A 26,511-nucleotide genomic window follows, 5' to 3' on the forward strand; every position below is an offset into this window, starting at 1 on the left:
TGATCGATATTCCATTTACAACGGAGAGTGTGACACCCCTAATGATTAGACAGTGTGCTGCTAAACATTAAGTGAACTATTTAGCGTATATTATAAAGGAAGTAGTGAATGAATGAAAAAAAAAAAAAAAAAAACAACTAAAAAGCACTATCACTGCACTTTGTCAAAATGAGGTCACAATCTCCTGGAGGCAGTGCAGCACAGTTGCTTTCATCATCACAAAACACAGTGGTTGCATTTTTTTTAACTTAACGACTTAATAATTACCTTCACGAGATGAACGTTGGACTATATATCCTGAACTTTCCACGCCATCACTCAGAGGCTAACGTTAGCAGAGCGGGGCTAACTCTAGTGGTAAGTTAACAAATGAGACTGTACACAAGTTAAACTAAATGTGTGTGAAACTAACTTCAGAATGGAGCTGAATCGTGAGGTATTGAGAGACTTCCACCCCTGTGCAGTAATATAGAGAAAAACCAAGGATGTGATTGATTGAGACGCATCACAGAATCAAATCGTGAATAGTAATTTTTCAAAGAGTGAGGAAAAGGAAGACTCACAACCTCTATAAGTAAGCATCCATTCAACTTGTTTTCACCCTTACATGAAAAGCATGTGACAGTGAAGTTGCATTGAAATAGTGAAAATTAAAATGCTATTAATGAACATCCAATTTGACAGTTGGTGATGTATAGTGTGTAACTGAAGGTTGTGAGAGCGTAGAAGTCTGTCAACAAGTCGAGACCTGACCTAAGAGAACAGAACAAAGGCGACAGGAAACAGGTTGTCTCAGTCGCACAAATCTAAATGGATGACACAAGAGAGAAAAAGATTTACTTAAGAAGTGAATCATCGCCATTCATTCAAAAAGGGAAGTAATAGGAGAGACGAGAGCATAACAGGTGGGGAGGATAAGGACTAATATTCATACCCTGTGTACATGGGGCCAAAAAGTCCCATTGAGAGTGCCGCTCTGATGTGGAGGAGAGACTGAAAAGGAACATTTGTGGGAGAACAAGAGGGCAAACACAAGAAACAGAGGTGGAATCATGTTGTCTGCATGTGATCTATTGTCTTTGGCAGGGTTCAGGACCAAGTTCGCAAGTTTCCATGACATAGCCAAGGCTCCGCTCTCAGTTCAGTTCTCCAGCCAAGGCACTCAGGAATCAGACAGATAGATGAGGCCGAGTGTTGAAACCATAAAGCCTCGTCTCCGGCACCTGATACAGACCGGTGGATCAGAACAATGTGTGGCGGAAGTGGAAGGGTGCGGCATATGTCTGTTTATGTACAATTCAGATAGGATCGGGAGTATGGGTTTGTATGCTAGCACAGTTTTCACTCGCCTGGTCCTCATTCTGTGTTTTCACAACAAAACGCTTGTCTCACGTTATCTTGACACATCGCTGTCTCACTCTGGAGTCTGTTCATTTTGGACCTCGAGTGAAACATCCTCTTGTGAGAATATTTCAGATAGGCAGAGCAAAGTGCCACATGACTCTGCGGGCAAAAGGACCAGCCTCAAGGTGTCAGGTGGAACGGGACCCTCATAGCTGACATTCTGCATGCCTTAAAGGCTAGGCCCTACAACCCTGTCCCTGAACTCACCTTTGACACCTGACCTTGTAACCCCTAAAAACTACGACCTGACACACTGAGTCGAGTGCACAATTACGACACCAAAGAATCTAGGGAGCAATGTGTGGAAATATTCTAGGGGCAAAACTGTAGATGGCAAAATCACCAGCTGCCTTATTCTACGACGACAACAAATCTGAGGACACACCAGCTATCTCATCACACAGGAGAGGCAGGGGAGCTATTACAACCTTTTCTGATGCACTGTAATCTCAAGACACAACACTGCAGTTGTATGACACCACCAGGAGAATATAAAGATTATACTGAATGGTAGGATGCTGTCAATTACCACTGACGGGGTGCCCATATATGCCTATTAGAGTGACAGTAAATTGTATCTCCTACAGATTACAGTAACCTGCTACACTTTAATAGGATGTGTTTAAAGTCAAAAAGGACAAAGCTGATGTGGTGGGTGACCTCGACTTATTCAACAGGTTTTCTGTCATTTTGGCAGATAGTATTTCTACTTAAGGTAACAGCTTCTCTGCTTTTGTAATCGCTCTTCCTTCTCTCGCTCTGACTTTCTTAGTAACAATTGTGTTGTTGATTAAGAGAGCCTCGTCAACACCAGCTTCAGAGCAATATTACAACACTAGCTGCTACTACACAACAACATACACAAACATTCACGGTCACATGAGCTTGACCAAAAACCACGCAGGGAAGCCCCGGGGTTTCCTCAAATGTTTGATTAGTCAGCCAAACACATGTACATCCCATAAAAGTAGTATGTTAGCAGAGCAGCAAGACAATAGACTTGAAGCATGTAAACGCTCTTTTGGTTAGGATTACACCTCCTGTGTAGAGGAGCTAATATTGCTGAATTCAAACCTGACATGAACTCTACCCTAAAACATGTCAGGAAACAAATTAACATCATGTTCATTGGATTGTAAGATTAATAGCCTGGTTAGACTTCGGCCTCCCATCTAGGAACTGTGTGACACTAGAATATCCATGACGCGTTATCAGGTTAATGAGGACCAATGACATTAACATCAATTGGCTGACGAGGCCACGGACTAACTTTTTTTTACAGCAGCTAACATTAATTTGCAGTGTGGGTGGTGGTTGCAGTAAAGGAGCAATTACAACTGATAAGGTTAAAACGAAAGGAAATCTGTCACTTGATTTATAGCTCAGTTATAGATCAGCACAGCAACCATGAATAGTTTACAGTTAGGGCCTAAGGATCAAACTTCTGTCTGTTAGCACCAAGTCACCAAGACTGTCATGTACCTAAAGTTTGCCCAAAATGTTAAATCGGGGTCAAGTCAAAAATGCCCCAAAGTTCTCTGGTTCCAGCTCCTCAAATGTGAATATTTGGTTGTAAAAGTCTTCATTATCTTTAGGTTTTGTACCGTTTGTCAGAAAAATGAAGACACTTGAGGATATTAATTTAAGCTTTGGGAAATTATTATAATGATCTGAGTCATAGATACTAAAACGAATCAGCATTTGCAGCCAGAAGCCAGACATGTTTACAAAAGACCCAAGAGGACGCGTACAGGGAGGAGGCAGGAAGTGGAAGCTCGTGGGTCTGTGAATGTAGTACGTGTCAGTGCATCATAAGAGATTTTCCCTAATAATTAGACGGAATGAAGACAACACAGGACTAAATTAGCACAAGATTACACTAATAAAACTGAAAGCCACATTGAAAAAACAGGAAAAGTAACACAAATCAGGAGAAAAGAGAAAAGAGTGATAAGAAAGTCAAATTTGTACAGCTGTCCAATCATCAGAGTTTAAATTCAGGTGAAAATAATGTTAACGCTCCAGGCCTCTTGCCACCGCTCGGCTTATTCTGGCGTGTGTTAAGTAGGATGTGTGTGTATGTGTATGTGTGTGTGTGTGCAACAGAGATTCAGACATCAGTCACGATGTGCTCCTCTGTGTACAGTCTACACTTCAACATTGTCTGTGTTGGACTGCACCTGATGGCATCTACTTCTCCTAAATGAGAGCTGTGATTACAACACAGCAGGAAGCACATGGCAAACACACTGACAACAATAAGAAGAGGCAGTTTCACTCTACTTCCTCAAATACCGTTTGATGTACAAAAAAAAAGAAAAAAAAAAAAAGGGACGCTGCTCAATCTACGCAGTGAAATGTGTGGTGCCTGTAGTGAAAGCCGAGCACAGCGTTATCCTCGCCTTTTTATCTCCTTCTCACACATACGCAAACAGTCATGCACACACCGTCAGCTAGTCGGGTGCTAGCCAAGCCAACCATCTACAACACCCACTTCATCCAATTGCCAGCAGCTTCACAATCGCCTCATATGAAGGTCTTCGAATACACCATTGGCACAAAATTATTATCAGTGTTCCAAAACAAGTTGTCAAGTGCAGAGACCTTTTTACATTACACCAAACAGGAAGAGAAGAGAGATTGAGGGATTTACAGGGTTGACAATAAAAAGCTTTGTATTTTGGTACTTGTCGTGGCAGAGCCGAGGCTGGGGAGGCATCAGAGGAAGAGTGTGACGACATGTGACTTCGCAGTTCCATCTGTGCTGAATGGATGTGCCAGACAAACGCATAAAGTTACCCTGGCAACTGAGCAACAGCATTGGTTGGAGGTCACACAGAGAAGGAAAAAAAAAAAAAGCGTGATGCAGACCAAAACGCTCCCGGAATATGTATAGCATGAAGGAGGAGGCTACAAGATGACTGCTTATGCACTCAGGAGGAAAAAAAAAAAAGGAGAGTCAACTAGTGAGCTGCATGGTGGCTCAATATACTGTTACACACACACACAGGCTGCATCTAGGAACATTTTACATAAACTGTGTAGTGATCGTGATGTAATGTAGACCAGATTTTTTTTTAAAAAAGGAGAAAGACCAGGGTTCACACTTGATGACGTAAAAACCTACAGTGCTTTATCCCTTTCTCTTGTATACACATGGATATGATTCGGAGAAGGGAGTTTCACTTCACACACACAGATGTAATCTCTAACTAATCACATTTGCAGGCCTTGGACAGAGCAGTTGCACCACAGTGCTGAACAGATGGACCCGACGAACACTAGGCATCTCTGCGATTAGCCCGAGCCCAGAAGGTGGAGGTGGTATGTTGAGTTACCGGGCGACGTTGTTTTAGATGTACCTGGGACTCAAATGAAGTTGAGGGAAATCTTATTGAAGCAGGCAAGGTGTATGGAGAGTGTACGTCTGGGGGATTTAACCTGTCGATGATTTTCTCTGTCTGGTCGACTGTTTCAATGAAGAGCTGTTGCAAAGACAAATCATGTAGCTACAGATAATCGTGTGTGATACACAAAGTGATTTAAATAAAAACAAAAGCAGCGCTCTGACTATGTGAGCTTCAGCATATCCTCCAGGCACTCGTACTGTTTCTGTTGGCAAGCAACAGATATGCAACGTGACTTTTTTTTCTTTTTTTTGTTAACAGTCAGGAAGAGAGACAAAGAACAGGATAAACCCAAAAATATACAACAATAACTCGACACGGTATTTGTAAATATGTGTATGGATGTGTCTTGTGTTGTGACAGACAGATAGCACAAATCTCCACGTCGAACAAAATACTGAATCGACTATATTTTATTGGATTAAGCTCTAAGCTCTCTAGTACTAGGGCTACTTTGTAAACCTTTTAGATGTACCGTGTAAACTCACTGACCACCGTCCTGAAGGCTAAACTTTTACACATAATCATCTATCACAATTCCCAGCTTTCTCTTTAGTTTAGCCTGAATCCGATGAAGTAACAACCAAGAGGAATTGAAAACAGATTTCATCGGAGACATATAGAAGATTGAGGACCTCTGGCATGTGGAAAGAATTGGGTTTCATCTCCCCTTTTGGACTTTAACTGAAGTATTATCTAACCACTCAATCATACAATGCTTTCACAATGGTATGGCCGCCTTCATTAACACTATCCAATATATGAACCCATTCTGCCATTTCACTATTTAGAAAAAGCCAGCTGAGATTGTTTCAGTCTTATCTGCAAAACACGACACCACAGTACTGTAAAAGCATGCCAGTCATGAGTCTGAACCACTGACCTCTGGGTCATATGTTAAGTGTTGAGAACAGCAGCGCCACACAGCCACACTAAATATCGATATGGGACATTCCTTAGAGTGTTTTAAAATGGGGTGAGAGAGGCGGGCAACGTCACATAGGACACTGACAAAGAGTATGTTAGATAGGAGGTTTGAGCAGAGGGAGGTTTTGTTTAAGAAGAAGGAGAACTAATAGTGAACAAGGCCTAATACTAACTCCGCATGACAGCTAATAGAGCTAGACCAGTCAAGTGTGTGGGTGTGGATATTCCTGAACGCACAAATTAAGGAAACAAGATGCAATCAACCACACAGCAAGATATACAAACTGTGTGTGTCATTGGGAGGAATTCAATTGAGTTAGCCAGCTCTTCAGGTTTAAATAATACAGCTTTTTGACAGCATGTTACCAGATCCCCATTTTCACTGTTTCATTTGTCCGAAAAAAAAAGGTCAACATGTCTTAATCTCTGCTGTGAGATAGAAGAACAGAGAGAAGATACATCTTTTTGTAAATCTAAGTGTCTGGCATAGAGGTACAAGAAATAAACGATGTAATTGAATGCCATCACTCTTCATACTAATGTTATCGATCCACAATGAGATTTATCTTTATGGAGGAAGACAGACGTAAAGCACATGAATAGCTTAGTGAGAGCCTAATTTGATAAACGCCTACCAGCTGAACTTGCTCATGCTTTCAAAGTTACCTTCATTTAAATCATCCCAGGGATTCAAGATCGAGAACCACCGTTATTAAACTCAAAAAAATACCTTCACGACTATCCTCCTGTGCCTCCCACCAAAACATGCTATGGCTGAGACAAGACAGGCTGTAGCTGTGCACAGTATTGTTCGTGGGTGAACCCACGCCACACCCAAAGCACTCCCCGGAGAGCAGCTGTGCGGGGGGTTCACCGCCAACGAGTTATCCGGAGCAGAGAGCCTGCAGCGGGGAGGCTCCAGCTAAATAAGCGGTGCCGGGCTAACAACACCAACGGGTCGACATTAAGCCCCCTGTATCTCTAAAACAACAGTGAACTGTGCAACGGCGAAAGTAAACAAAGTGAGCCCGCACGGGAGGAATCACAAATTGCCAACTCACTGACTCTACCCCACTCTTTTCTCACGGGTTTCCATTTTTTTTATTAGCATGTTGCAAGTCTCGTTAGCCCGCTTCGTTAGCTTGGTATGGGAGCGCATGATTTATTACTAGCATTATATCAAACTTCCCCGGTGGCGCTTCATGGTGTGTGCGGTGGGCCGACCGCATATTCACGTGGGTGGCGGAGGATAATACAATAATGGCTGAAATAAACCCACTGAACCCAGCTATAGATGCACTGCATTAGAGGGAAAAACTGGACCAATCCTGCATAACGTTTCGCTCACATCCCCTCTTCTTGATGGATGCCGATTTACTTTGATATGGGAGCATCCTGCACATAAAAACAAACACACCCAAAACCATCGGTGGGGCTTTTAACGTGACGTTAGCTAGCTAACCCTAACTCGACGGTTGAGGGGTGATTTACAAAATGATGCTGCAAACGATAACAAACTTTGCCTCGTCGTACTATGTTACTCACCGAAGTGCGCCGTTTTTCCTCTTTCTTCTTGTGATATTCCAGCGGGCTCATCAGAGGACAGTGGACCACCGTTTCCAGCTAAAAGCTCAGGACACAACGACGCGCCTTGCAACAGCTGTGCTCTGTTTTGAATGAGGACAGGAGATGCGCGGCGGACGGGCGGAGCTACCAGCGTCCGCCCATCATCCACTTTAGTTAGACATAGACTTAGTTTGGTTATACACGCACAACGTTTGACAGTGTCCACGTTATATGACGGTTATATAAAATGTCGGTTGAAATCTTGAAAGATGAGGCTGCTATTGTGGTACCAAACTGGACTGGATAAAGAGCACTGTGTGATTTAAAAAAAGAGCGCAAACTTCATGTCCTTTATTATGACTCCCTCTTGTGGTTCAACCACCACTGTGCCCTACTGCTCTCGAAGTGTGGTCCGGATATCCATACAGGTGACAGTCGGGGGGGTTCTAGGTGGTTCCCAACAAAAAAGGGGAATAATTTATTTTCGCTGTAATTTCATCCATAAGTAACACAATAACATATACTATTTGAACCACCTTTACTAAACTCTTTAACTAATTTAACTTTACAAAATTATTAATTAAAAAATAAATAAATAAATTTTTAAGCACCAGGAAAAGCACAGGTACTACTAATATTATTAGTAGTGGCTAAGCAGCTTAAACATTTGCCTTTATTCATTTTGTTATTACCAGTTGTGCCTTTCTTACTGTAACAGAATCTTTGAAGAGTGTTATTATGTTCTGTTACACTGTGGTATTTGAGTATCTGCCTCCTTTTTATATGCCTATGTAAGTATGTGTACTTATACATATGACTTATTATTTGTTATTGATTGCAGAACAAATACATTTCAATTACTTGAGTTAAAAAGGCCCATAAATGAAAACAAAGTATATTAGACCCCCACAATTTGAGCTCTCAAATTTCTCATCTTCTATGTTTGATCAGTTTCCACAAGGTTTTGATGAAAATACATTTAAAATCAAATCTTTTTAAAAACATATATATTCTGCAAATGATGCCATATACTATAATGCGATACACAATAGATCTCTATGCACAATATTGTATGTAGGTTGAGACCTAACAAATCCAGTGTTTTCAAAAGCATATTTGACAACCAACTTCTGTACAAGAAATTTAAATCTTTTTTTTATTTTTTTTTATTGCTTTGACATTTTCTTGTATACATTTGACCAAAATACAACAGGAATAAGTTAAACGTGCTCCCAGAATTTTAGTGTATCCATGTATATGAGGCAAAAAGACCCATTTAACCATTCCTTTTTAAAGTAATGACAGATCATCTCTATCATTTGATCCACATGAACAGGTCGGAGCACACACATATAGGCTCATTCACAACAACCTGACATAACAACACTTTGAGATAAACCAACATGGAGTTAATTTATTCAAATGTGTCACTCTCCAAATTTGAGCTGTCTTTCCTTCTCTAAACCGTGCAATTCCTTTGCTCGATTCTTCAGCTCTTCTGCTTTCTTGTCATCCTTCTCTGTTCCGTCCCCCAGTTTGTACATGCGACTTGCATTGGCGCAGCCCCACACATGTCCCAGCTCACAAGCCTTGTTGGCGTACTTCAAAGCTTGATTCATATCTGGTGGCAGTCCTTTGGCATTACCCTCAATAAACAAAGCGCTGAGGTTAAAGCATGAAGGAGCAAAGCCGCCGTCGCAGGCCTTATCATAGTACTCTCGAGCTGCCGTAAGATCACGTTCTCCTCCCATAGCTCGCCCATCATGAGCTAACAGGCCGACGTTATGACAGGCATCTCTGGACTTCTTTCCTCCAGCATTACAGGAGCGGATGAAGCAGGAGTAGGCTAATTTCAGACACTCAGTCACTCCACCTGGTGGAAAGATTTAGGAGATTGACATTGGTGCACTCTAGAGAAGTAAACCAATTACTCAAATCTCTCCCTTCAACAGCATCAAACAGCAAATGTTTTTTAAGTATTTTGATCTGATCACAATTTAAATGTGATTCATTTCTTCAAAATTAATTAACCAACTATTTCATTTTTGTCATTTTTTTCATTAATTATCCATTTCAACATACATGTCTTTGTTAGTACCTACATCATATTCTGTTAGGCAATTTAAACCCCAACAAAGCTCCAACCTTTGTAATGTTATAATATTCTTTTGCTTTTAAAACCTTATATAGCATTGTATCCAGTAACTACAGTACATACATAAATGTCATGGACTAAATTAGCATCAAGTACTTTTGCTTGATTACTACATGTCAGTGTTAGTCCCATACATACAAAGAACAAGCAGTACTATCCATATCTGTGTCAAGCATCACATCCACATTTCAGTTGTTTGAACCTGTTCTGACTTTGTGAATTGAGCCATTAAATGTTAAACTTTTAAACTACATATCTCTTAAAATGCAATGTACCTTTTCCTGTGATATGGTAAGCTCCCAGTTTATAGCAGCTCTCTCCATGACCATTTGTATCACAGTTATGTTTGAGCACTTGTGCAGTGGATTCATAGTTTTTCTTCACCCCTTCCAGGTAATCAGCTAGCCTTTGGCACCCTAAGAAAGACAGAAAAAAAGGAAATAATAGAAGGAGAAGGCAAACATATATAACAGTATTCACACATCCTCATCTCCACTTGAGAGCTTTTAGTACTACTAAGCAGGGGGTTTACCTTCAGGATCCTTCTCTTTGTAGCACTGGAAACTGTACTCCACCCCCAAATTGTCCAGGAACTGTTTCACCTCATTTTCATCTTCAAAGTTTATGAGTCCAGCCATGCTTCAACTTTGCACTTGTGCCTTTTTAAATGTACAGCAAATAGGCATGAGAAGAAGGCTTAGCGACCACCTCATCCGCTGTTGCTTGTGACCTTGCTGTCGGATGAATGAGCGCTGTTACAAAAGCGTTTCCTGAATTTTAAAAAAAAATCACAAGAAACGTCTGCCTTTAACTTCCAGTGGTTATTGAAGCGCACTATAATTACGACTGTAATTGTTTTTCTTTGATAAAAAATGAAGAGGGACTTTATCCTGACTTGATCATGCGTGTCTCCAGCAGATGAACTCTTCCGGGGTTCATACCAATCCCTCCTCACGGGCCTCCGTAGTCCAGCCTCTTCTGTAATGTACTTCCAGTGTTGTGACCTTTACTGACTGTGTGAGACAAAAATAGAAATAGCTGCCCGCTGTGAAAACTACATTCTCCACAGGGTCCTATTTTCGGTGGCTGCAGTGGTTTGTCGTACATTTTAAATATGAATTTTAGCACCGCAGACAGCCGTCAACATTTTTTCTCGGAGAGCAATTTTCCGCAACGGAGGCAACAACAAGTGAGCTAGCTGGCTAGCTGCTCGTCGTCCCGTGCCCCTGTTTGCTGCCCAGTTGATTAGCAAAACAACAGACTGAAACCACACAGGTGAACCACTGCGGACTGTAACCACACAGGTGAAACACTGCGGACTGCCACCACACGGGTGAAGCATTGCTAACTGACGGCTAACAAGCAACGATATCTGCTTTTTTCGTGGTAAAGAAGAAGAAGACACCAGTCTCGGTTGCATAAGCTACAACTAGACTTTTTTAAACAATGGCCTCGAATGTCCTAAACACGGTGAGTTTCATTTTCGCCTCCAGGTTATTTGTGTGAGATATTTACCATTTAGCAGGCTCCACAAACAGCACAGAGAAGTTGAAAACACACACCTGTCAGTCAAACATTAACCTGAGCAAAACTCTCCAGCATTAGTCTCATATCAGGTTGGAGGTATTTGTGAGGTGAGTAAAGCTTTGATAAAAAAAAATACACTTGAGTTCTCCATAGAAGAATGACATAGAAGAATATAATATATAATATATATACAGTACCAGTCAAAAGTTTGGACACACTTTCTCATTGATGTGAATGGGAAAGTGTGTCCAAACTTTTGACTGGTACAATAATAATAATATTTTATTATTACTACATGTTATTAATGTTTATGTTCTGAGTGCAACAGATAAACATAAAGGAAACACTTTTCTAACAGCTAAGTTTAACATGCAAATATTGTACTCTAGTTTAATATAGGGCGAAGAAAAGTTTGTCTGAGGTTTGCTCTGTGTGATTACGTCCAAAAAAGAAAAAGCTGCCACATCAAAAGACATCCTGCTTTTGTCTTCTCCAGGATGAGGCGTCTCCAGCGTCTCTGACAGACCTGTGCCTGACCTATGTGAGCCAGAACCTAGAGTGTTTCTGTGTGAAACGTCCTGATGGCTCCCTGTGCTTCAGAGAGGCTGTACTCTTCCCACAGGAGTTAGCAGATCAGCTACTGGCCAAGATGGCCACTGAAGGTAACCTCATAAGACACTCTTGAGTGACAAATGCTAGTGATTTCTGACTCTACACAACTTACTGTCTGATTGGCTTTCAACATCCTCTTGCATAGTCTTCTAAAATAAGAAAAACGTGTAAAATCTTTGAGCCACAGAATCTGCAGAGGTGGACTTCAGCAAATCCCAAAGTTGCACCTTAACATGAGTTTTGTCCACAGGTCTGTTGAACGACAGTACAGTGGGTGTGTTTCGGAACTGTGAATACCTGCGGCTGAGACGAGCGTGCATTCGTACTGCACGTATATCTGCAGAGGCCTTCCAGAGAGCCCTCTGTCCTCACAGACTGCTGGAGCTAGATGCTGCCAGGGTCAATGCAGACCTCACTATTCCTGATATTCTGCAGGGACTGGCCACCAATAAATATTGTCAGGTAAGAGCATGTCAAGTAATGTGAGGAAGATAAAAACCATAAACCTAAATGAACTGAAAATTATGTGGTTGCACTCATGTGTTTGTTGTTTTTATTTCACACATCCTGCAGGAGTCCCTCCAGCGACTTGTCTTAACAGGTCTCACCATGGCCTCTCTGGAGGAACCTATCCAACACCGCTTCAGCTCCCTCCATGGCCTGCGCTCCCTCTCCTTAGCTAACGTAGACTTCTATGACTCTGGGCTAGTAGATGTGTGTTCCCTGCCTCGGCTGGAGAGCCTCGATCTCTCCAACACTTCAATCACCAACCTGAATCCACTGCTGGGCCTAAAGGAGAGGCTGCGCTCACTAACGCTGCACCAGTTGAAAAGGCTGGAGATGAGCACCGCTCAGCTGCTGAGCGTCATAGGCCAGTTGGATGTATTGCAGGTTAGTGTAAGGGTGGAGCTGAGTGTGGTGCTTTGTGTCTACTGTTAAACCTGTTTGTATTTGTTTGTTGAGAAAAACACTATCTTTGAGATTTCACAAGTAATGTTTTGTGTGTGTGTGTGTGTGTGTGTGTGTGTGTGTGAAACCCTGCCTGTGCAGCACCTGGATATCAGTGACGATAAACAGTTTACCTCTGATGTGGCTCGTCAACTGCTCGGACAGCCGGGGATTCTGCCTGCTCTTGTTTCCCTGGATGTGTCGGGGAGGAAACAGGTGTGTGTCTTTGAGTATTTCCGTTAACTTGTAAATAAAGCATACAGGTTGTGAGGTAAATGTTTTAATGTGTAAATGTTGCAGGTGACAGACGCTGCTGTTAAGGCATTTGTTGACGAGAGACCAGGGATGACCTTTGTGGGACTCCTGGCCACAGATGCTGGCTTTTCTGACTTCCTCTCTGGAGAAGGAAACTTAAAAGTAGGAATAGATGCATAATTGAACAGTGATAACTGTATATAAATGCAGGTGTGCTAAACTGTTGGGGGTTTTTTTTGTTTGTTTTTTGTTTGAACAGGTAACAGGAGAAGCCAACGAGACCCAGATCTGTGAGGCACTGCGTCGCTATAGCGAGAGAGAAGGCTTCGTAAGAGAAGCTCTGTTTCATCTGTTCAGCCTCACCCATGTCATGGAGAAACCACGGCCTGACATCCTCAAGGTGCACTCTCACAATTATCTCTACTGTCATTTTTTTCCTTCCATAAATACAGAATGTTGTTGCCTTTTCTCCAAGGAAACAATGTAGATTTATTATATTGTGTTATCATGCATACGCACATATTATTTATTTATTATTTATTTGATGTGTCAGACACATTTCTTCCCCTAATTGAGCTGTTTTACAGTGTTATGTCAAAACAACTCCAACACAAGTCCCTTATCTGTCTAGTGTAACGTAATTTAACTTCCCTCTTCTCTTGGGATTTTTCCAGTTGGTGGTTTTAGGTATGAAGAATCACCCAGCCACTCTGAATGTCCAGCTGGCAGCCAGTGCCTGTGTGTTCAACCTGACGAAGCAGGACCTCGCTGCAGGAATGCCAGTCCGATTGTTAAGTACTGTCACTCAGCTTCTTCTGGAGGCCATGCGGACTTTCCCCAACCACCAGCAGGTACCTTCATGGCCACACTACTGTCTTGGTGTGTCAAACACGCTATCAATCACAGTAAACAAATCAGACAAGAACAGTTTGTTAAAACAACAACGACAAGCACAAGTCAGTTTGAAACACACACTTACACAGATATTTATAGGTAACTCATCAATATGATGAGCTGTGACATAAGTCAGAAACACAGTTGATTTATTGTCTAGTTAATTAGTTAATACGTTTTTACATTTTTATGTATTTTAACAGTTAAGTTTAAAATGTCAATATTAAACCGATGTACTCTACAATACACAAAGTAAGATTTAAGTAAAAGTGAAATACACAATGAACAAAAGGAAAATACATAATGAATAAAATGGTAATAATGATGAGGTGTGTGTGTGTGTGTGTGTGTGTGTGTGTGTGTGTGTGTGTGTGTGTGTGTGTGTGTGTGTTCATTTGCACTCAGAACCCGCTTGTTTGCATAAATACACAGTAAAGAAATAACATACTGTAAATGAGCCATGAAAATTCCCAGCTGCAGTTGGTCACAAGCAGGACAGAAGTAATAATTCAAGCTGCAGAGTGAGCTCTGGTTATTGGGGGCAAGAGGGTCCCTGACAGGTGCCCACACTGAAACACCAGGAGCACTTTTTATCTCTTGACAGTTGCGAAATATCTGCATGCCGTCAAGTGCATCGTGACAACCTGAAAATCCTGTTGTGTTGGGGAATAACCCACAACCAAAAAAAAAGAAGGAAAGAAATGCAGCTTACATTTTATTGCTTAGGTTTATTCGATGCTTCGTTAACCTGTAAAACAAATGTCAACCATTGTAGCTCTCACTGGAACCAGGGCAGGTGCATTAAGGATTAATTATTGCAGAAAGTAACATATAAAGTCAAATGGCATATGCTTAATTATGATACTGGATGTTGTATTAAAAAAGAGAGTGCAATACCATTGGAACTAAATACAATGGGAGCAAGAAGAACAGCATATATAATATCAACTTTAATGTATCTTTAACCACAGAATAACATACATCCAAAAAATGTTTTTCCGTGTATATGCCTTTTATTAAACCTGTAGAGTCAGACACTGAGGTTTTGCACTGATGCATGTTTTGTTTTCTCTGTCTTCAGCTGCAGAAGAACTGTCTGCTGTCTCTGTGCAGTGATCGCATTTTGCAGGAGGTCCCTTTTAACAGGTGAGGAAATACACATTTAGTAATAACATAAAACAAATCTGTCAAAACAATTGTATTATTACATTAGAAACGTTTTGCTTCCACTTCCTGTTGTCAAGGTTTGAGGCTGCCAAACTAGTGATGCAGTGGCTCTGCAACCACGAAGACCAGAACATGCAGAGGATGGCTGTGGCTATCATTTCCATACTGGCTGCTAAGGTATATATTGTATGGTTGTATTTATATCACACAGGTAGTTGTTCATGCATTCATAACATGTGTAGGACTGTTCTTAAACTCATCAATGTTTGTCTCTCCCAGTTGTCCACAGAGCAGACGGCTCAGCTGGGTGCAGAGCTGTTCATCGTCAGGGTGAGATTCTCATCTCTGCTGTATTCTTTCTGCTTTTCACTAATTTACCATAAAAGGCACATTTTCATTGCAAATACGCTCTTTCCCGCCTGCAGCAACTGCTCCACATTGTGCGTCAGAAGGCTACTCAGGGCATGGTGGACGCCACCCTCAAATTTACACTCAGTGCACTCTGGAATCTCACTGATGAATCACCGACAACCTGCCGCCATTTTATCGAGAACCAGGGTTTGGACCTGTTCATTACAGTTCTAGAGGTATACGGACGGCATATCGGCATGTTGATATAAATAAACGATAAACATACATCCTAACATCTTAGAGCTGATTATCATGCTAGCTAATCATCACACTTAATCCATGTTGCTCAGTTAAAGCACGTATGCCTGTAGGGCAGACTGACTCACTGTTGTTTTGTATCCATACCACCCCCTCCTAACCCACCCCCTCTTTCTCTGCAGTCCTTCCCCAATGAGTCCTCCATTCAGCAGAAGGTTCTGGGCCTGTTGGTGAGTTTACTGCTCTTTTTAAACCCTTTAGGAATACAGAATATTGAATAAATTAACAATATAAAGACATCACTATTCTCTTTCCACCCGTTGTTGTGTAGAACAACATAGCGGAGGTTGGGGAGCTGCATGGAGAGCTGATGGTGCAGGGCTTCCTGGACCACATCAGCACTCTGCTGCACAGCTCAGAGGTGGAGGTCAGTTACTTTGCCGCTGGCATCCTTGCACATCTGACGTCCCGAGGAGAGGAGGCCTGGACACTCACCCCCGAACTTCGATCCTCACTGCTGGAACAACTGGTAGGAATAAGCATCATGCACATAAATATGCAGGTTCATTTGTTTCAATTTCTTTGAGTCTCATGCATTTGTGTGTGTCTCCAGCATGCTGTCATTATGAAGTGGCCTGCACCAGAGTGTGAGATGGTGGCCTACAGGTGAGATGCAGTTTCTTCATAGTTTTTATAAAGAAGGGAATCAATTACATAATAGGAAGTTGGCCCATAGCTTGCTCTGAATTTTATAACTAGAATGTGATTCATTCAGTATAAAAATAAATAGAATTTGTCTCTGATCATTTTACATTTTACATAACGCTTTTATCCAAGTACCAAGTGCTTGATCATGGGGGAGTGTTGGGTCTATTTAAATTAAATAAAACAGTAGAGTCCAGACCTGCTGTATGTGAAAAGTGCTACTAGACAAATATCTTGTTTGGTTTTTTAAAATAATTATTAAAGAAACACGTGGAAGTAGACGGGCATACGAAATAAGAAATTGAATTGCTTAAAGGTCAAAGGGACACAAGTGTTGAGGTTTTCACAAAAGTTTTCACGTGTTTCTTGAATGCGCTCTGGCAAAGGTTGGCAATAAGATGCTAAAGGTGCATCTAAACCTTTTCAACATTATAACCAAAACCTTTTCTGGCATTACTCACAAAAGGAGAATAAACAAAAACAACAGAAAGTAACACTTGCTTGATTGATAAAATGATGGCTTGAGGTCTTTCTGACAGATGGATTCAAATGATCTGTTTTAGGAGGGCATCTTGAAAAACAAGTCTGTAAAATGTCTTATTTATTTATGTTTGTGTGAGTTGGAGTCAGAACATACATTTCTAATAAGGCTATAGACAGTCAAATTGTCAAAACCTTAGCATAGCCTTGTGACATATGTAGTAAATATGTTCTTATTGTGTTTCATTCTGTAGGTCATTTAACCCCTTCTTTCCCCTGCTGGAGTGCTTTCACACCCCTGGTGTCCAGCTGTGGGCTGCCTGGGCAATGCAACATGTCTGCAGCAAGAATGGTGAGACACAAATACATACAAAACCCAAATGTTATTCTGGTAATATATTTGTTTCACACTTAGTTTACGTTGTTACTTTCTCACAGAGAAGGTTACTACATTTTGATATTGTGTGAATTGTGTCCGCAGCTGCTCGATACTGCAGCATGTTGTTGGAGGAAGGCGGACTCCAGCAGCTCGAGCTCGTTCACACACATCCACAGACGCACAGAGATGTCAAACTGTTGGCCGAGAGCATCCTGGAGAGCCTACAGCGTCACAGAGCCCGCACTGGCCAGCCTGCACTCACACACACAAGTCGCCGCCCGCCACCACAATAACCTCACAGAGGTAGAGACACACACATATACACACTAGTAGTCATTTACTATCTCAGAGTCATGCTGAAGGTTTTTCATTCTTTTACATTTTCTCTTTCAGAAGATGATCCACAGGAGGACATAAGCTGAGTCCCACCACAGAGGGGATTTAGTATTTGTGTGTATGCACATTGCACACACAAACACACTTTATCAAGAATCCCCAGAAAATATACATAAAAGGACAGAGACTTTGCAATTCTTTGCACACACACTAACCTTATTTATTTTCTTTGTGTTTGTTTCAAAACAAAAATATTTGTGTGCTAATCTTGTGATTAAAAAAAAAACTGTTGGTCATTTAAGCTCATATCTCAACATCTCTTGTTAGTCTGACATTGGAATCATGATGATTTTCTTACCAAAAAAAAAAAAAAAACACATCAGCACACGAATCTCAGTTTAAGATTGACCCCCCCTTCCCACAGAAGCTCAGCTGAGGGTGGACACCCTCTGGCCCCTGTATGTTACTGAGGGCCCTGGTTGTCTAAATTGGTTGATTAGCTCATTAAGTATACGCATGACGCTGCTGTGTGAGTTCAAGCATGCTGGAGTTTGTTTGAATGCTTGTACTGTTCATTTTAGGAATGCCTGCTTGTTTTGTTTATAACAGTGTTTTGTACACTGAAACCCACGCCTCTGGATCTGCAATAGTACTGTTGCTCTTCTCTTCATTTAGTCTTTTATCAGCTAATGCCTTTGATTTGATGTGACAGCACACTTGCCTGGGGTGTATTCAGTGGGTTCACATGTTGAAACAATACAGAGGAAAACCTGAATTATAGAGAAGTAATATATCTTTGAGAAGCTCCAGTGGCTTTTTCTTTTCTAAATCAGTTTGCAAAATCACACCTAATTAATAATGCGGCCATTCAATAATGTCTGGTGAGTACAAAAGTCCTTTCTGAGCACAAATGGCAATAATGATGTGGTCAGTATAGTCGTGATGGATGTACGTGTGTATTGAGTCACAGCTGTTTTTCTCTTTTGAGAAAATTGTGTATATATCGGTATGTTCACTGTGCTTCCTAATGCATCCGAGTGTCTTAAAGACAGGGGCAGCACTTCTATTGAGCATGTGTGTATGTACGTCTGTACAAGTAGCTGCATCTTAAAGAGTGTATGTAATTTGTACATAATAGAAGATGGGAAAGAAATGGTAATGGTTTGTTTAGGACTGGTTGCATGGAAAATATTATATTGTATGTTCCATTGTTTGTTTGACTTCCAGTTAATTAGATTTTTTTAAAGGAGGGGTAAACAGAGGAGGGGCACTATTTACACAAGAGAGAGCGAGTAGGTGGTGTTATCAGGAGTATTCAAGGGTGTTTCTCTGTATTCTGAAGTGGCCGTGTGACTTTAGTATCCACCAGGATGCCATTTTACCAGATATACGTCTGCTGTCCAGAGAAGCCAGACGACCTTGATGCCCTTATTCTCCCTTTTTCATCCGAGGTCTTGATTCTCATAAAAGCCCCCCCCCCCCCCCCCCCCCTGTCATCACTGTCTATGCAATCCAAGTCGGTGTTGCTGTCAAAGCCCTGATACAGTGATGACAAATTTTGAGGAAAAGGGGGGTCTTTGTTTCAGCAGGTATACCAGTGGTAAAGCTTGTACAGATGACATGTTTATTAATGGGAATGAAAATAAAATATGGGGCTACAAAGAGCAACGGTACACTAAAACAGGCACACACATACACACACATCACCTCATCTGCTCAGTGAGTTATGGCCTTATTGTGTTCCTTAAACCGGATGCCGTTTTATAAGCTTGCTTGTTATGCATAGGTCCTGAGCAGATGAAACAGAGCCAGTTTTTCTTGTTCTTTCCCATTGCTCCTGTTTATCTCGGATTGTTTAGTTGAGCCACTGAACATCGTGACGAAGGCCAGTGTAATTTTTTGACAAAGATGTAATTAAGATAGAAGATGCACAAGTGTGGATACTGTATGTCTGTGCCATGTTGCTGCTGAGAGTCATGTTTTCAAGTTTGGAAATAAAGAATGTACATTCCCATAAACATGAGACAACTGTGTAGTCTTTTTTTTTAGTCAATCGCTTCCAAAGATGAGCTTCATATCATCCCTGAAGGGTGAAAAGTGTGATTTAAAGAAACCGCCATGAGGAAAAACTTTAAAATTTAATTATCATATTATATTGTTGTGTTGGGTCAAATGAAAATCAGCTCCTGTCTGTCTAATTCTGAACATCACAAATACAAACAATCACTGCTGGGTGCTCACGCTGACCTTAACTAATGTATTGACACTGGCTGGGATACACACAGACAATCAATGGGAGTTAATTGTCAGGCGTGAGGTTAGACAGAGTGCTGTGCCTCTGCGTGACATAGACATTCAATGACTCAGAGGTATTTATTCTCCAGTGTATCGCGGAGGTCTCTTCTCTATAAAGGCAGCCATACCCTCTTGTCTGTCGCGTGTGGGGATGACCTGAAAACAAAGAGCAAATATTACAGCAGGACAAAAGTGAGGCCACTGATGGTCATAGATCTCAGAGTGAGCATCAGTGCTGAATATAACTTAAATTATATATGCTACTTATACTAAAAGCTTTATGGATAATAAAGCATGTATTAAAACTCCTGAAGACATGTATTTTTTTAACTTTTTAAATAAAAAAATGTTCAAACTCAGCAGAAAATAGTGTTTATGTAGGACTGCTCATAGTAAAAAGCTGACTGGGAGCCTTTAAAAGAAAAGGTCTGACTTTGCACCACAGCCCACAGCATGTTGTGAGTTGTAATGAACAAGTGTAAAGTACTGGAACTCTTACCCGAGCATAACACATCCTCTCTATTGCCATTGCTGAACTGATGTCGACCTGGAAGAGACAGACATCAGTCATCACAATCATTGATGTATATAAAAAATATATACAAAGAAATGTCATCTGTGACTCATGATGTACCTCAACGCCTTTATTCATTGCTTCTTTTGCCATCCGCACAGCGATAGGAGCCTAGGCAACAGAAGTGAGACACAATTGGATGTTAATGATACTGCTCTCAATCTAATGAAAACCACTTCACATTTGTTTATTCATCAGATCAATGTTTTGCACATAAATTTAAAGGAAGGGAAGTTTTCCTTTATGGAAGGTTAGAAAGCCCACTGGATTATCAGAGAATGTGATCACAGAGATGAAGACAGGGTGGATTTTCTTAGTACATGAAAAGTAGACATTTTGGAGATGCATTCTGGTGGTAATATACATATGTATGGTATAGCTTTAAAAATGGAAGTCAAAACATATTACTTAACATTTACTTACTTACAGTGCGGCACATAACTGAGACAAATTGGAAAATATCTATACATCAAGCTCTAAAAGTTTAACCAGTCAATTCCAGATTCCAGGAGAATGTCCAGTGACTCTTATAATCTTAGTTGTTTTTCCAAGGAGTCATTTAAATACTCCAAAAAACATCCAAGTGCTTATTTTCTCCTCCATCCTCCTATCAATCACTCAATCCACACCAACACCCGAATGTGTTGTGCTATTTGTGGTCCATTTCCCCACTTGACTGCCACTCTGGCCCTGCTGCTGACTGTGGGCATCTGAACCGGAGTGAAAGAAATACGGAGCGACAGAGGCCTGGAGAGAGGGAGAAAGATAGAGAGGGGAAGGTGGCTGAAGATAGCAGCAGGATAGGAAGAAGAGACGGGTTGTTGAGAAGAGGCGGGGGGGGGGGGGGGGGGGGCAGCAAGGAAGAGGTAAGAGAACAGGTCCCTTGCCCGGAGGTGCAGGGATGCATCAGTATCTGTGCTGTAGCAGAGTGAAGAAGTGTGTGTGTTCTAACCTGAGGCAGTATCTCTCTGGCCAGGCTGAGTGCCTCTCTGTAGGCAGCGTCGCCTGTCTGGTTCTGTTCCACACCTCTATTTACGAGCCCCATCTCCAGAGCTGCCTGCCCTCCCACACGCCGACCTGATAACAAAGAGAGAAAGAGAGAGTCACACAAAAGCCCTCGCTGAACGACAAGTATCCTGCGTGTCAGTGTTTCTTTCCAACCACCTGTGAAGATGAGCTCTTTGGCCAGAGTCATGCCGACCATCCTTGGCAGCCGCTGACTTCCCCCTGCAGGACAAATCACTTCGAGGTCAAGCTCTTGCAGATGCTTTGTCTCTTTACTTAGACACTCAGAACTATGAAAGGTCATTTGGGAGTGCGAGTGTGACCTCTGGTCGTCTTACCCGCCCCTGGGAGCAGCCCCCGTGTTGTCTCAATCAGACCCATCTGTGCAGAATACGCTGAAATACACAAACACACACACACAAAGGACAGTTGAAGGTCTGTGCTGCTGAGTGCCATTAAGCCGGCAAGGGCGTAAAGTCTGACTAATGCCCCTGTCAGAGCAGCAGACGCAAACACCTGCTCACCTAGCTCATCAACGCTCAACCAATCACAGAGCTGCCGGGACTGATTTAACCAATCGCATGTAGATTCAGCTACACGAGCAGCTGGGCAGATGTGTCTGGCCTCAGCAGCCATCATCAGTCCCTGAGCTCATCAACTGATCGTTACTGCGGGGTGAAAAGCCCGAGCCTCTAAATCTCCAAAAAGCATCCTTGTTTTTAGCTTGGCCGGCTGTCTCTATTTCTGTGATGTTGAAATCGTTTCACACAGCACTGTGAGGTCCATAGTGAAACACAGATATTCTCTGGGAGTCTGGCCATGTGTCAATTCCCACAAACAACTCATTGACAGATGTAAAAAAAAAAAAAGGAAGGACTTTTTTCTTTTTTTTTATAAGGAGGATGTAGCAATTCACAAAACTCCTAGTAAATGAAACTTGAAACTTTATACAGATTTCACAATTCAATGCATTGTCATTGCAAGATTCAACTTTATATGTATATTATACTGTATTTTACTATATCTTTACATTTTATGTATAATATTACTTAAAAGAATACCTCCACAAGTCCGTCTTAACACAACAGATGCCTAGATTAACACTGATGCACTTTTTTCTTGCTGTAATCATTCCTCCTGTTCATTCTGACCATTAGAAGCTCCCTTCATAATGCACTTTTATAACTGAGGGACAAAATTACCGGTCCTCATTTTGAGAAAAACTTTACTTAAAGGTTTATTTGATGACAATATGAGGCTTCATCTATCTTAGTTAGTCAAATAAATTGAATATCTTAATGATTTTACAGTCTTTTAGTAAAAAATCCCCTTTTTGTGTCTTGATGAACCGTTTTCATTTTTTAGCTGTTGTGGAAGGAACGTAACATACGGAGGGAATTTGGCACTAAAAGCACAGTAACTCTGACAGATATCAACTTGATTTGAATCATTTGGGTGGCTGAAGCTTTATATTAGCTTCAGATAAACTTTAAAATAAATGTTTGCACAGGAGGGCTGTGGATTTTGTCCCCAGTCACTTACATTGAAAATGCATAATGAAGGGATCTCTTAACGGTCAGTATGAACAAGAGGCATGACTACAAATATGTTTTAGAACAGAAAAATTGTGAACTTGTCCTTTAAAAATTAAATCATGGGCTTTTAGTGTAACGCACGACACAAAAACATAAAAAATGTCCATCAGATAAGGTCATCAGATACTGTAAATAAACTGTGAAAAACCAAAGGAACAAATGAATGACTTCTACAACTTTTAAACTTCTACAACAAGTCAAATGGGCTCCTCTCCTGTTTACACATATCCATTATCCTTTAATGTACACTGATGGGATAGGGGAGTTGTCAGTCTCAAGAAATGGCCCCAAGTGGATGTTACTATCCTCCTGTCTCCTGTTTGGAGTCAACCGCTGATTTAATATGACTGGATTACTGACAGCTGTGAAGGGAGCATGACATTCCCTTTCCAACCCTATTAACTTCACCTAAAGGAAAATGAAATGAGAATGTTGAATGTATTCAAGCTTGAGGCAAACTCTCACAGAGCTGACAGGTGAAGGTTTAGAGTTCAATCACCAGCAGAGCGAAGGTCACAGGCCAAGGCCAGCTCCAGCCCTCCTCCCAGAGCTGCACCGTCCACCGCAGCGATGGTCGGCATTGGCAACGATGCTGATGGGACAGTACAACAAACACATACAGGGTAATAAAAGGTGACTTTATTCATCGATCTATGTATCTGTCCATCTTTGCTTTGGTCTGGGGGGAATAACTGCTCCCTCTTTACACTTTCTGATCTTTATCTCACCTATCTGAGTCATGAGGGATCGCAGGCTGTGAACAAACAAATCAGACTCAGAGTTGTTCATCAGAGCTCTCTCTTTCAGGTCAGCACCTGTACGTACATCAAAGCACACACTGTCACACATCATTTGGACAGTTTTTGATCATAAATGTAGACGGTGAGCAGGTTTTACAAGTTCCAGAGAACACTCACCTGCACAGAAAACCCCTGGCACTAAACTCCTGAAGATAACCACACGCACTGCTGAGTCATTGGACAGAGCAGACACCAGGTCGTTCATCTGCACACACAGGACACTGTGTGTCAATTGGTGTGTGTGTGTGTGTGTGTGTGTGTGTGTGTGTGTGTGTGTGTGTGTGTGTGTGTGTGTGTGTGAGAACATTGGCAATGGAGACGTCTGCTCACCTGTGACACAAATACATGACCCAGAGCGTTTCTTGCTGTGTGTCTGCACATCAGCACCTCCGCTATACCTGAGGAAGAAACACACCAACTGTAGAAAGAACTAACAAACTGTAGAACTAACATTTCATTCTGATACTTTTGATCAACTTTGTTTCATTGTACTGTTCATTTGTAAAAACGGTTAATCAACTATTCATTCCAGCACTTTGGATTTGATAGTGATATGTCATATCCTGACTTTATGTAGTGAAGTCAGTGTAGAAGTCGCTTCTTGTTGGGGAAATAAATACATAGATGAACATATAGCATATTTCATGACTAGTATAAATTCATAGTGCTGTAATAATTAAAGCAATTAATCAATTAAACTATGAGTCGATCAACTAAAATGAACATTCATTTCTGCTGCTGTTTAGACGTAAACATTCATGGACATTTTATTAAAAGTCACAAACAATTTGAAGCCGGACTGTAGAGTTTCCTCAATACAAAAACAACAGTAGCTACAATAGTCCAGAAATGCTGAGTCTGTGAAAGTGAATTTAGACATTGCTGATGACATGAGAGTGAATCCCTACCATCATCTTCCCCATCTAACCGTTTCAGATCCACCTCTACAGCAGCAGCAGCCTCTGTGTGCTGTTTTCGGCTCTGTGAGTAGCTGCATCCCGCCAGAGAGCGACCGCCACCGGCCAACAGTCGCGCTTCGTCCCGGGGGGTCAAATGCAGTGTTTGTCGGTGCGTGTCCTGCAGATTTACCCCCAGCCACCTCCACGGTGAAGACCCCGGCCTGGCAAGCCGGCGAATGAGAGTTGTCATGCTTGTTTATCTTTCACTGTTGAGTCTGAAAATGCAGGAAGCTGCGGGAAAGTTTCAGGAAGTTTGGTGCAGGTTTCTTCCTGTGAGAGAAGGAGGGACTTGGCTGCACCTTACTGTTAAAAACAGCAGTGACAAAGCAAGTTCATGCAAGGCAGTGAACCACAGAGCTTGAAGTTAATGATTCATTGAAATATTGAAGTAAGTTTGGGGAATTTTGCACTACCTGATTCTACTCTCTGTTTCACTCAGCAAGACTTACAGATAAAGGCTGTAATTGTGAAAGTTTATTTTAGTTTGTCTGCCCACTCATCCTTCCTTCTGCTCAAACGCACACACACACACACACACACACACACACACACTGTCCTCCAGCCTGGTGTCCTGTCTCTGGTGTGTCCAGTCTTTGGCCAGACAAAGCGGAGTGTTGAGATAAGGTTTTCCGTCAGGCTGCCCGTGTCTAGTCTGACCATGCATTATTGAGCAGGTCTTTACAGGTTATGCAATAACAGAGTCCAGACAGTGGGTCTGAGGATGCAACAGTCTGAGCTGTGTGTGTGTGTGTGTGTGTGTGTGTGTGTGTGTGTGTGTGTGTGTGTGTGTGTGTGTGTGTGAGTGTTCGTGTTTGTGTGTGTGTTCAACCATCCAAACAGAGACAGATATTGACCACTTATGAAATATTACTCTACAACCTATTTTGACATTCAGGTACATCAGATTAGATTTATATCGATCAGATTATTTCCCCTCTGCCACTGCGGGCATATTTCATTGTCCATTTTATTGCTGGCTGGCTTTGTTTAGTCTTCTTAATTAATATGGATGCCATTGACTCTGGGTAGTGAATCATGTTAATTTATACCTGAGATGGGTGACATATAAAAGGAAAAACCCTCATAAAGTGTCTTTGTAAGGTGTTAGGCCACCATGTGCTGCCAGAACCTCTTCAATGTGTGTCGACCATTGATTCTTTAAGTCTGTGAATTCTACTGGAGAACACCATTCATCCAAAAGATGTTCCCTCATTGATGACTGTTAAGGCTGTGACCCCTTGTGTCCTATGGTTGGGGGCATTGTCAGCCTAGAGGGTACCACTCCTATCAGGACAGAAATGTTTCATTATAGGATAAATGTGATCATTCACAACAACTTTGTATTGATTTGTAGTGTCCTTTCCCTCTAAGGGGGCAAGTGGACCCAAACCATGCTAGCAACATGCCCCCCACAGCATAACAGAGCCACCAGATCACCTCACTGTAGGGGTCAAACATTCAGACCCGTACCTTTGATTTGTGACCTGTCTATATGTATCAAATAGTCAGAGTGAATTAAATAGAGTGAAAGAAGAAAAGAAGAGGAGAAGTGAGACATACAATACTTAGATTTGCATTTTTACGTAGGTTCTGTTGCAGTGAAATGAGATGTCACCTGATTGATTTAGGTTCTGGTCTGGAGGGGAAAAAGTGGTTTAGATTTGCCATCTGGCTGGTGTGCATTGCTTTTTTCTCATGTGTACGTGCCTTGAGATGGAAAAGTGATGGTAGATGACTCTCACCTTTTGAATGTGACGGTGTGTGACAGAACCTGAGCCTGATGGACGGTAACTGAAACTGCCAGTATACAGTATGTCCCTGGACAAGACATACAGGTCGGACACACATCCAAGCAAGAACATCCAAGCACAGTCCACCCCTCTAAGAGCAACCTGAAGCCATTACACAAGAG

At 41.7% G+C, this 26,511-nt stretch overlaps 4 protein-coding genes across 5 annotated transcripts in view; 1 reads left to right on the forward strand and 3 right to left on the reverse strand.

Annotated features, from left to right (window-relative positions):
* ralgps2 (Ral GEF with PH domain and SH3 binding motif 2) overlaps positions 1-7,371 on the reverse strand; it is a 71,893-nt gene extending 64,522 nt beyond the window's left edge. Inside the window, exon 1 of the mRNA XM_053323179.1 lies at positions 7,284-7,371. The gene's annotated coding sequence lies outside the window, so the exon portion shown is untranslated. The remainder of the gene's footprint in view (positions 1-7,283) is intronic.
* Positions 7,372-8,703: 1,332 nt separating this feature from the next.
* LOC128361767 (cytochrome c oxidase assembly factor 7) lies at positions 8,704-10,361 on the reverse strand. Its single transcript, XM_053322321.1, has 3 exons — positions 9,992-10,361; positions 9,735-9,875; positions 8,704-9,177 (listed from the first exon to the last, which is right to left on the reverse strand). Exons 1-3 carry the CDS (start codon positions 10,095-10,097, stop codon positions 8,732-8,734), a joined length of 693 nt encoding a protein of 230 aa, XP_053178296.1. The 5' UTR covers positions 10,098-10,361; the 3' UTR covers positions 8,704-8,731.
* Positions 10,362-10,498: 137 nt separating this feature from the next.
* Positions 10,499-18,916, forward strand: zyg11 (zyg-11 family member, cell cycle regulator). The gene is made up of 18 exons (XM_053321979.1): positions 10,499-10,929; positions 11,483-11,648; positions 11,849-12,060; positions 12,172-12,489; positions 12,649-12,762; positions 12,847-12,963; positions 13,061-13,201; positions 13,476-13,652; positions 14,777-14,841; positions 14,940-15,039; positions 15,142-15,192; positions 15,288-15,449; positions 15,654-15,701; positions 15,803-16,000; positions 16,085-16,137; positions 16,911-17,008; positions 17,138-17,338; positions 17,429-18,916. The coding sequence occupies exons 1-17, from the start codon at positions 10,906-10,908 to the stop codon at positions 17,326-17,328; spliced, it is 2,235 nt and encodes a 744-aa protein (XP_053177954.1). The 5' UTR covers positions 10,499-10,905; the 3' UTR covers positions 17,329-17,338; positions 17,429-18,916.
* Positions 18,917-19,509: 593 nt separating this feature from the next.
* echdc2 (enoyl CoA hydratase domain containing 2) lies at positions 19,510-26,511 on the reverse strand. Of its 2 annotated transcripts, none has more exons than XM_053321981.1 (12): positions 26,342-26,511; positions 24,549-24,869; positions 23,971-24,038; positions 23,758-23,845; positions 23,569-23,655; positions 23,340-23,432; positions 21,584-21,640; positions 21,405-21,467; positions 21,193-21,317; positions 20,301-20,351; positions 20,166-20,213; positions 19,510-19,822 (listed from the first exon to the last, which is right to left on the reverse strand). In XM_053321981.1, exons 2-12 carry the CDS (start codon positions 24,787-24,789, stop codon positions 19,745-19,747), a joined length of 999 nt encoding a protein of 332 aa, XP_053177956.1. In that variant the 5' UTR covers positions 24,790-24,869; positions 26,342-26,511; the 3' UTR covers positions 19,510-19,744. The 2 variants fall into 2 exon arrangements, with proteins under 2 accessions (XP_053177956.1, XP_053177955.1); XM_053321980.1 differs by lacking the exon at positions 26,342-26,511 and adding an exon at positions 25,013-25,027 and having other exon boundaries at positions 24,549-24,902.

The sequence above is a fragment of the Scomber japonicus genome, chromosome 7, assembly GCF_027409825.1.
Source record: "Scomber japonicus isolate fScoJap1 chromosome 7, fScoJap1.pri, whole genome shotgun sequence".
Classification (NCBI taxonomy): Eukaryota; Metazoa; Chordata; class Actinopteri; order Scombriformes; family Scombridae; genus Scomber; species Scomber japonicus.

Coding starts and splice junctions, on each gene's coding strand:
- echdc2 (XM_053321981.1), bottom strand. CDS start 24,789: ATGACAACTCTCATTCGCCGGCTTGCCAGGCCGGGGTCTTCACCGTGG. Junction 23,656..23,757: donor GCCAGGGGTTTTCTGTGCAG/GTGAGTGTTCTC, acceptor ATGTACGTACAG/GTGCTGACCTGAAAGAGAGA. Junction 19,823..20,165: donor AGAGGATGTGTTATGCTCGG/GTAAGAGTTCCA, acceptor CTTTGTTTTCAG/GTCATCCCCACACGCGACAG.
- LOC128361767 (XM_053322321.1), bottom strand. CDS start 10,097: ATGGCTGGACTCATAAACTTTGAAGATGAAAATGAGGTGAAACAGTTC. Junction 9,876..9,991: donor CAAAGAGAAGGATCCTGAAG/GTAAACCCCCTG, acceptor TGTCTTTCTTAG/GGTGCCAAAGGCTAGCTGAT. Junction 9,178..9,734: donor TTACCATATCACAGGAAAAG/GTACATTGCATT, acceptor TCTTTCCACCAG/GTGGAGTGACTGAGTGTCTG.
- zyg11 (XM_053321979.1), top strand. CDS start 10,906: ATGGCCTCGAATGTCCTAAACACG. Junction 11,649..11,848: donor GGCCAAGATGGCCACTGAAG/GTAACCTCATAA, acceptor TTTTGTCCACAG/GTCTGTTGAACGACAGTACA. Junction 12,964..13,060: donor CTGGAGAAGGAAACTTAAAA/GTAGGAATAGAT, acceptor TTGTTTGAACAG/GTAACAGGAGAAGCCAACGA.